A 10,269-nucleotide genomic window follows, 5' to 3' on the forward strand; every position below is an offset into this window, starting at 1 on the left:
CACACACACACACACACACACACACACACACACACACACACACACACCAGAAGACTATGGTAAATGTCTCTTCTTATCTTCCACAGGCAGGAACGCACTTTCCGGATGCCGAGGAGGTAGGGCCAGTCCTCATCTGTGTTCCCAGGAGTGGCTAGGCTGGTACCCACTCCATGGATTCTCTTTTCTACTACCCCAGCTCACCAACCTTACCACCATATCCAACATCAACTCATGCACGCTTTCTCCCTCTTTTCCAGCTATTCTCATCTGATTGCTGAGTGGCCAGTGGCTGTGCTCCTGGGGTGTCTGGCCTTCATCTTCCTCTGTACCCTAGCTGGGCTGTTGGGAAGCCCACCACTTGACTTTTCTGAGCCATTACTGGTGAGAGGCCATGGGAGGGAAAGAGATCCCTACACTGAACATTACAGTTCAGTCTGGGGCAGACAGTTGACCTATCTTGGGGGGTAAGGTGGTGTTGGTGAGTTCTGAATCACCCAAGAGCTATAGGGATGGTACAGAAATCATATGTCTACAATCCAGGTAGGAGGGAACCAAAGGGCCACAGCTGGGAAGGGTGCAGAAGGAGGGTAGTCTTCCTTTGCCCCCACCCTTCCTGCACACTTGTTCCTCTCTGCTCTTTTTCTTGCAGGGTTTTGAGCCTCGAGACACAGAGATAGGACGAAGGCTAGAAGTTTGGAAAGCCATGCAGGCCCTCACTGGCCCCAAGAATCTGCTTTCTCTTTCCCCAGACCCTGAGATGAACAGGTAACATGTCCCCATCTTCCCACTGAGAGTAGCAAAGGCAGGAAGAACTCCAGGAAGGGACACCAGGTGACTTCTCCAAAGACATGTGAGAGGCAGCTGGTGCTCCTTCCATTTCCTGAGAGTCCACCATCCTGAATAATACCTTGGAAAAACTCTCCTCTCTACCTCAGCTCAAGCCTCCTCAGCACCCTGAGCCCTGCAGCCTGGGGCAGGGCCGAGGAAAGTGTGGTCCGGACCAAGAGGATGGTGGGGCCTGTGGAAGTCAAAGAAGAAGAGAACTTTTTTTGTGGCCGCCCTGGTAAGCTGCATCATGGCCAGTCCTGACTTCATTGGGGGGGTCCCTACCCACACCCAGTAGGAGGAGCAGGTCCAGAGCAAATAATAGGCAGATAGCAAAAGAAAATGGCCGCCAGCCATATCCAAGCCAAGGAAAATGGAGTAATGAAATCAGTCTCAAATGCTCCAGCCAAGTGCAGTTAAACTGAATGAATGCAGGCAAGACTAGGCATTGGGTATAGGCTTCCGGACTGCTGGGAACCAAGGCTTCAGGTGGCCCAAGATGAGAATCTTCTCTTTTAGAGGACCCAGGTACTGGGGTCAAAGGGCTGAGCTGTGTGGGGGTTGTGTTGCAGAGAAGAGCCATGCAAAGCTGGTGTTTGTGTCAACCTCTGGGGGAAGCCTGTGGAACCTGCAAGCCATCCATTCCATGTGTCGCATAGAGCAGGAGCAGGTGAGCTGGCTGGGGACATGCCAGGGTGTGGGTGGGAACTGAGAATACTAAGGGCCCAATCCCTGTATAATACTGCTTAGCCAGGACTGCCAAGGTGGACTGGGGAGAGCTCTTCCTGCTTAGAAAACTATTCCAATTCTACTGGAGGCTCCGGGTTGGGCCAGGGCAACGAAAAGTAAGCTGATTGTAGAAGCTCCAACCTCCCGTGGCAAAGAGAACTCAAGCAGAGCATAGGGAGTTTCAAAGGGTTTGAAAAGAGATCTCAAATGTGTGTTGAAGATACACCAGCCCTGGGAAGTTGAGACTCTAGGTTTCAAGGCTGCAGCCTTGTCAACCCAAGCAATGCCAATTCAGTTATGCTAATAGGGAACCTTATACAAAGGCATCTATGGGAGTGTTTGCTGCTAAAAACAGTATGCAAACTGCTCTGTAGCTCTATACCCCAAGTCCCTTGTGTCACACCCACAAAGTCCAGAGCATCAGAAGACACTGGTTAAGAATACGTGTTCTGCCCTCAAATGCCTGAGTTCAAAGCTAGCTCTAGGGTTCCTTTGGTATGTAACTTCTTAATCTCTCATTGCCTCATATGTGTTGTTTTTGTTTGTTTGGTTGGTTGGTTAGTTGGTTGGTTGGTTAGCTGGTTGGTTGGTTAGTTGGTTGGTTGGTTGATTGGTTTTCTTTGGTTTTTTTGTAGTGCTAGTGATCAAACTTAGATACTTATATGTACTGAGTATGTGCTCTATTACTGAGCTCCATCCCCAGCCCTGAAAATATGAAATAGGGACAATACTAGTGTGTCCTTTATAGGGATGGTGGCTGTGAAATGAGATAGAATTTGTAAGAATCTAACATAATGCTGGCACTAGAAATGGCTTGATATATGTACAGCAGCAGCAGCAGCAGCACTGTGAACTAGGCCCCAAGGACATGCCTGTGGTTAGTGGCAGAGCAGGGCATCTGACTCCCAGGTGGGAGCTTTGTACCACACCAGCTGTTGTGATGGGAACAGCAGGGTTGAAAAGGAAAGGAGGCACAGGTGGGAAGAGGAAGCTCCGGCCTTAAGAGGCTTTAAGCAACCCAGGGAAAGAAGGGCTGGGAGTTCTCAGTACCCTGACCCTGGAATGTCTTCTGCTTGCTTCCAGCTCCCTGGTCTCTTGGCCTTGTTCCCTATGTGGCTTGTTGCATCCACTCCCATTCCTGACCTAAGAAGTTGCAGAGCTGGTAGGGAAGGGCTGTAGGAGCCCTTCTGGAAACCTCTGAGAAAGGCCTGGGGAAACTTCCCCAAGCCTTTGATAAAGCCAAGACAGAGTTTCTAGAAGCTAGACTAGGGGCAAAGACAGCTTTGAGACAAAGTATTCCTTTGGGGCTGTCAAGATACTTGCTCTCTGCCCTTCAGCATGACAATAGGGGAGTGGGCCCAGGACAGGGTTAAGGTAACCTGGGCCCCTGGACTTCCCTCTGAGCTTCACTCCCCACTCCCGTGTGCCCTACAGATCCGCTCTCACATCAGCTTTGGGGCTCTGTGCCAGCGATCAGCAGCCAATGAGTGCTGCCCCAGCTGGTCCCTGGGCAACTATCTGGCTGTGCTGTCTAACCGCTCCTCCTGCCAAGACACAACCCAAGCTGACACAGACCGCACACTGGCCCTGCTACGGTTCTGTGCCACCTACTACCATCGTGGTGTCCTGGTACCTGCTTGTGTGGGGTCTGGGCAGGACAAACCCCCATTTTGTGCCCAAGTTCCCGCCAAGTGTACCGGAAGCAACATTGTCTATGAATTCCTGCACTACCTGCTAGACAGAGACTTTCTGAGTCCCCAGACTGCGGATTACCAGGTGCCCTCCCTCAAGTTCGGCCTGCTCTTCCTGCCCATTATAAAGACCTCCTCTCTTCTAGACATCTACCTGGACGGCCTAGGTGACCCAATTAAAGTCTCTGACAACTACACATCTATCAGTGGCATGGACTTGGGCCTCAAGCCCAGACTGCTGAAGTACTACCTAGCGGAAGATACCATGTACCCCTTGCTAGCCCTGGTTGTCGTCTTCTTTGGCATGTCCCTCTACCTGCGCTCACTCTTCATCACGTTCATGTCACTTCTAGGGGTTCTGGGCTCTCTAATGGTGGCCTTCTTTCTTTACCATGTGGCATTCCGCATGGCCTACTTCCCCTTTGTCAATCTAGCGTCTCTTCTTCTGCTTAGTGGCGTCTGTGTCAATTACACGCTCATCTTCTTCGATATGTGGCGCCTCAGCAGGGGCCAGGTGCCCTCCGGGGGCCTGCCACACCGTGTGGGCCGTACCATGCACCACTTTGGCTACCTGCTCCTGGTCTCGGGCCTCACCACCAGCGCGGCCTTCTACGGCAGCTATCTGAGCCGCCTGCCCGCAGTGCGCTGCTTTGCCCTTTTCATGGGCACCGCTGTACTAGTGCACATGGGGCTCACACTGCTCTGGCTTCCCGCCACCGTGGTGCTCCATGAGCGCTACCTGGCACACGGCTGTGTGGCCCAAGCGCAGGGCCAGAGGGGCGGAAGCGACCCCCTGAGGCTGTTGCTGGCGTTGCACAGACGGATCCGCATTCTTCGCAAGATTATTTCCATCCTCTCGCGCCTGCTCTTCCAGCGCCTGCTGCCCTGTGGTGTCATTAAGTTTCGGTACATCTGGATCTGCTGGTTCGCGGCGTTGGCGGCAGGGGGCGCCTACATCGGCGGCGTCAGCCCTCGCCTGCAACTGCCTATTCTATTGCCACTCGGCGGCCAGTTCTTCCGGTCTAGCCATCCCTTTGAGCGCTTTGATGCAGAGTACCGCCAGCAGTTCCTGTTCGAGGATCTGCCTCCAAACGAAGGCGGCAACTTGCCAGTGGTTCTGGTGTGGGGAATCCTGCCAGTGGACACTAGTGATCCCCTGGACCCTCGCACCAACAGCTCAGTGGTAAGCGATCCTGACTTCTCGCCTAGCAGCCCCGAGGCCCAGGAGTGGCTCCTGGCTCTCTGCCACAGTGCCCAGAATCAGAGCTTCTTTGGAGACCAGCCAGAGGGTTGGCCTACGCTGTGTTTAGTGGAAGCCCTGCAAGAGTGGATGGAGAGCCCCAACTGTGGCCGCCTGGGTCCCGATCTATGCTGCGGCCAATCAGAATTCCCCTGGGCCCCCCAGCTTTACCTGCACTGTCTCAAGATGATGGCTCTGGAGCAAAGTCCTGATGGCACCCGTGACCTGGGACTCCGCTTCGATACTCATGGCAACCTGGCAGCTCTAGTTCTGAAGTTCCAGACAAACTTACCATACAGTACAGAGTACGGCCCGGTCCACCACTTCTACACTGAAATCAGCCGCTGGCTGTCAACCGAGATGAGCAAGGCACCTCCTGGCCTCAACCAGGGTTGGTTCACCAGCACCTTGGAGCTGTACAGCTTGCAGCATAGTCTAAGCACAGAGCCTGCTGTAGTGCTTGGTCTGGCACTGGCACTAGCCTTTGCCACACTGCTGCTGAGCACATGGAATGTTCCCCTCAGCCTGTTCTCTGTGGCAGCTGTGGCTGGCACTGTGCTGCTCACCGTGGGCTTGCTGGTTCTTCTTGAGTGGCAACTCAACACTGCCGAGGCCCTCTTTCTCTCTGCCTCTGTGGGCCTCTCTGTAGACTTAACCATTAACTACTGTATCTCCTATCACTTGTGCCCACACCCGGACCGCCTGAGCCGTGTGGCCTTCTCCTTACGTCAGATCAGCCGGGCCACAGCAATGACGACTGGAGTGTTGTTTGCCTCTGGTGTGGTCATGCTGCCTTCCACCATCCTGCTCTATCGAAAGCTGGGCATCATCGTCATGATGGTCAAGTTCCTTGGCTGTGGCTTTGCCAGCTTCTTCTTCCAGTCCCTGTGCTGTTTCTTTGGGCCAGAGAAGAACTGTGGGCAGATCCTATGGCCCTGTGCCCATCTGCCATGGGATGCCGGGACCGAGGATCCTGACGAGAAGGGTCGAGCAGGACCACCAGGATTCTCCGAACACTATGAGTTGCAGCCCCTGGCACGGCGCCGGAGTCCCAGCTTCGACACCAGCACAGCCACCAGCAAGCTTTCCCATCGCCCTTCCATACTCTCTGAAGACCTGCAGATACATGATGGCAGCTGCTGCCTCCAGCACGCCCAAGTCCCTGTCTCCCCAAGGGATCTGCTCCTGGACCACCAGACAGTCTTCAGCCAGTGTCCAGCCCTGCAGACCTCCTCTCCGTATAAGCAGGCTGGTCCCAACCCCCAAACCTGGATCAGGCAAGATTCCCAGGGACAGAAAACTGAGCCCCTGCAGGCCCTGCCAGAAGGCCCTGCCCACTGCCCTAAGCCCAAAGTGGAAGAGCTCCCTGATGGCCTGTGTTCCTCGGCCAGCACCCTGGAGGGACTCAGCGTCTCAGATGACACCTGTGCCTCTGAGCCCAGTGTCCGTGTGCCAGATTCTGTGGGCACCTCCCCAGAAGTCATGAATGGCACTGGACACCCCATACTTGAGCGGGGTCAGCTGAACGGGAAGCGTGACACCCTCTGGCTGGCACTGAAGGAGACCATCTATGACCCAAACATGCCCAATTCTCACCACAGCAGCTTATCCTGGAAGGGCCGTGGAGGGCCAGGTGATATCAGCCCTGTGGTACTTCCCAACAGTCAGCCAGATCTTCCAGATGTTTGGCTCCGTAGGCCTAGCACCTACACCTCTGGCTACAGCAGCTGAGAGAGGAAGGCCAAGGAAGGCCAGACCAGGGTCTAGAACCCTGTTGGTGAAGATAAGGCAGATACCATACCAGCCTAGAGCCTGAAGGTATTTCTCCATATCGACATGATGTCTCACCCTCCAACTATGGATTCTAAACCCTGCCAGATGTTCCAGCCTTGATCTCTTCGCTACTTACCCCTACATCTGGAGGATTCAGTGGGAGGGCTTTGCAAGGTAATACCAGGCTCTCTCTGTGACCAACTGAGGACTCATTTGCCCCCCAAAGTGCCAACAAGGACCCCTTCTCTGGAAAGGAGGGAGGCCAGATGTGCAGTTCCAGGTATCCGGGGAGGCCGATCAGCTGTCTCCCAGGTGACAAGAAGTTCAGTGATGCTTAAGGTACTCCATCTTTGGGATCCTGTTGGAGTACCTCACTGCCTGGAAAAATTCTTAAGAACCTACTGAATCTCATCCCTTCTCATTGGCTCTTCATCAGGACACTTCACTTCTTGGGAAGCTTCTCTGGGCCGGAAGTGAACATAGGCCTCTGTCCTGCACTGCCCTGTTCTGCTCACACTCACCAGTGTGACTAGACTCTCTCTAAAAGTAGGACAGAGGTGGATGCCGAGAGAGAAGCAGGAGACATGAAGGTCAGCATTGGAGTATCCCTAAATTCCAAGATTCCCCCACGGGAAGCTGACTCCAGAGTGTTCCCCTGTTAGTGAACAATAGTTACCCTTTACCATTGCCACACTTGCCAGTCTTCTTGGACCCTTGCAAAATTATTCCAGAGTGGCCTGCAGTTGGTCAAGACACTGACTAAGGATGGCTGATTGAGTGTTACCCAAAGTCATGCCACTGGGTAACAGCAGGGTCCTCTCCTGACTCATGCTGCTACTATAGCTCCTTCTCTCCTCCTGACTGTCTGCTTCAGGGCCCCTGGCCCCTGGCTGTCTTGATCCTTTGCTTCTGGCGCTTACCAACTCTCTTTTCTTAAGCATCTCTTTGCGAGCCCTCCCTCCCCTTTGGGTCTCCATCTCCACCTCCACCTCCAGAAAGAGTTGTAGTCTGAGTAGACCCGAGAGTTCCTCATTTCCTTTGAGCTTCCCTGCTCTGAAACTCTCTGAGATAGCTACTAGCAGATCACAAGCAGCTGAGCTGAATCTTAGGCTCCAAGGACATGTCTCTTCCAAGGCTGAGGAGTACTGGCAGGCTTTGGCAGAAGAGAAACGAAAGGACAGGACAGAGAATGTGAACAGAATCTAGTTAAGACAGGGACACAAAGTTACTCTTGTGGGGTTGTCTATGATCCTGAAGTTTCTCTAGGTCAGATCCCCAGGTTCTAAAGACTAGGCCTCTTTAGGGTTCTAGGGAGACTCAAGACCAGTAAGGTTGATGGATGGTGTCACTGGTCAGCAGCAGAGTGCTCTCCTAACTCATTCTGCCACTACGGCTCACTCTCCTCCTGACTGCCTGCCTGCTTCAGGGCCATTGGCTTTCTCCACCCAAAGCACCACCTGAGGCTTTATTTCATGTGACACAGCTTGTGACACTAGGCAAGTTTACTGAACACCTGAGTTGGAAGTGGTGTTATAAGGAAAAGAGGCATGAAAGGGAGAGCTGGCTTGCTGGGAAGCAGGCATTAGCAGGTCAGTGTGACTGCTGAGCTCAGGTGCCCTTCATGAGGTGACCAGGAAGATCTCTTGGAAAGGGATGGTTTGATCTGGGCTTCAGAAGATCAAGCATATCAGGCAGGAGGGGGACATGGTGATCCAGCTCTATCTAACAGTCCCCTAAGGATCGTTCTTTCAGAGAACTCCTGTGTCTAGAACTCGGGATCCAAAGGGTGTGAGCTTTAGGGGAGCTAGCTCAGCTTCCCTTTCTAGTGCAGATCTCCAGGGGTCTCCAGATTCCTAGAAGATCCATAGATCATAACATGGAAACCACCAATCTAGGCCATTTTGTATATGAGTATCAGAAAGAAATTTTTCAGTACCAAACAATCTAAGGCAAGACTAGAGGCAAGTCGGAGGACAGTTTTGTTTTATTTTGTTGAGTTCTTATGTTATTGAGACCTACCTCCCACCCCAAGTAGCCCAGGAAGAGTGGAGCAGAAACTCAGATGAGAACATAAGAATGTGGAAAAGACAGAAGACAGCTTTCCCTCAGTATCCATGATGGAGAATGGCTCCAGCGCACCCCGCACCCTCCAGCATACCAAAATCTGAGGATGCTCAAGTCCCTTGTGTAGAATGGTGTAGTATTTGCATATAATGATGCATATTCTCCTACATACTTTAAATCATCTCTAGAGTACTTATAATGCCTAATATGATGTAAATGCTATGTCAGTCCTTACACCGTGTTGTTGTAATAATGACAAGAAAAATAATATGTGTGTGGTGAGTTTTTGTTTCTTTCTTTTCTTTTTTCTTTTTTAATGTGTTCAGGTTGGGTGTGGTTTACACACACTGACTATTCTGGGTCTGTGTGGTTGGTAAGGCCACAGAGAACAGGCTGTGTAATCCATCTCCTTATCAGATAACTAATTTGAGATAAATGTTTCCTGCTCGTGCCAGGCTCCATTCATGTACCTGTAGCCTACACCGGAGGCTAAAGCTGGAGGATCACTTGAGCCCAGAAGATCAAGGACAGCTTAGACAACATAGCAAGGCCATGTCTAAAAAGGAAGGGAGGGGAGAGAAGGAAAGAGAGGGAAAGAGAAGGAAAGGGAGGGAAGGCCAGAGAGAGGAGCTAACTGCTGGCATTTGGAAACCTAAGCAGTCACTAGTACCTAATTTAAACCTAATGAGTGGGGAGTAGGGGGATGTTTCTCAGGTTGTACCCAAATAGCATTCTACTTTTCCAGCTTGTGGCTGTTCAACAGAATCCTGGCTTATACGCACCATGTACTGTGAGTTTCTCCAGCACACAGCTGGGCTGGGAAGATGGGTCACAGAGAGGGTAAAGTGACTTAGCACAAGCAGTCTGTCTCAGGCTGGGTATAGCTTAGTGGCACATCACATGGTTAGCATACAGGAGACACTGTGATCCATCTCTAACACCCTGCTCCACAAAACTTTGCCTTAACTCAAGACGAGAGTACAGTAACTTCTCAGCAGTTGACCTTGGCTTTTCCGCTGTGTGTTGTGGGAGACTACAGTTCATGGACCCTGAAAAGTTGCTCCTTCGACTGGGCGTGGTCGTGAATGCCCATGATCCCAGAACTTGGGAAAGGGAGGCAAGAGGATCAAGAGTTCAAGGCCATCCTCTTAGAGCTGGTTTGAAGCCAGCTACATTATACTCTGCCTCAAACAGCTCTCCCACAAAGAATCTACAAGCACACCCTTCTCTCTCACAATCTTAAGAGTGTGAGAGGGGTGCATGTGTTGGCATCAGGGGCTCAGGTACACCTAAGGATCTTTTTTAAAAGGATGCCTAGGTCTCGTCCTTGTAAATCATTGCTGCATAGATGAGTAAGAGCAGCTGACGAATCAACCATATCTGTTCTCCAAGATACCGGGTCTTGTGTACAGGAAAAACCCAGTGATAACCTAGAATGCCACCATGGGGCTGAGGGCAGAGGTGAGTGGTGGAGTGATGGAGAGTTTGCCAGCACGTGCAAATGCCCTAGGCTTAGTCATCAGCGCTGGAAAAGCAAACAATAAGAGAGGGGAAAACATGAATATAACTTGATGCCTAGAGTAGATCAGACTAGTAGTAGGCGATCCACATCCTCTAACCCTGATGTTGGAATGAAGATCTAAAGCATTACAAGTTTAACATTCCAGCATATCTGCTTACTTATCTTATATTTGGGGCAATTGGATTAAGTGTTGAGGTTTAAGAGCATACTGTTGAGGCTTGTAGAAAGCAATCAAAGAAATCATGTGTGCTCTCCAAAATTCATGAAATAATTTCCCGCTACAGGGCATTTAAAGCCACAGTGCACTAACACCTGCCTGGGTGCTGAGCAGGGTGACACAGATCTGTGATCCCAGCACTGGATAGGCAGAAGCAGGCTGACAGGAATGTTCAAGAGCAGCCTCAGCTACATGGCAAGTTTAGAGC

At 51.6% G+C, this 10,269-nt stretch overlaps 1 protein-coding gene across 2 annotated transcripts in view; it reads left to right on the top strand.

Annotated features, from left to right (window-relative positions):
• The window catches only part of Disp2 (dispatched RND transporter family member 2), a 15,722-nt gene extending 7,118 nt beyond the window's left edge, over positions 1-8,604 (top strand). For both annotated transcript variants that reach the window (XM_031371472.1, XM_031371473.1), the window contains exons 3-8: positions 87-116; positions 258-381; positions 650-765; positions 936-1,063; positions 1,398-1,495; positions 2,989-8,604. In XM_031371472.1, the coding sequence (XP_031227332.1) occupies positions 87-116; positions 258-381; positions 650-765; positions 936-1,063; positions 1,398-1,495; positions 2,989-6,216 (3,724 nt within the window). In that variant the 3' untranslated portion in view covers positions 6,217-8,604. The remainder of the gene's footprint in view (positions 1-86; positions 117-257; positions 382-649; positions 766-935; positions 1,064-1,397; positions 1,496-2,988) is intronic.
• Positions 8,605-10,269: the final 1,665 nt, after the last annotated feature.

The sequence above is a fragment of the Mastomys coucha genome, unplaced genomic scaffold (genome assembly GCF_008632895.1).
Source record: "Mastomys coucha isolate ucsf_1 unplaced genomic scaffold, UCSF_Mcou_1 pScaffold15, whole genome shotgun sequence".
Lineage (NCBI taxonomy): Eukaryota > Metazoa > Chordata > Mammalia > Rodentia > Muridae > Mastomys > Mastomys coucha.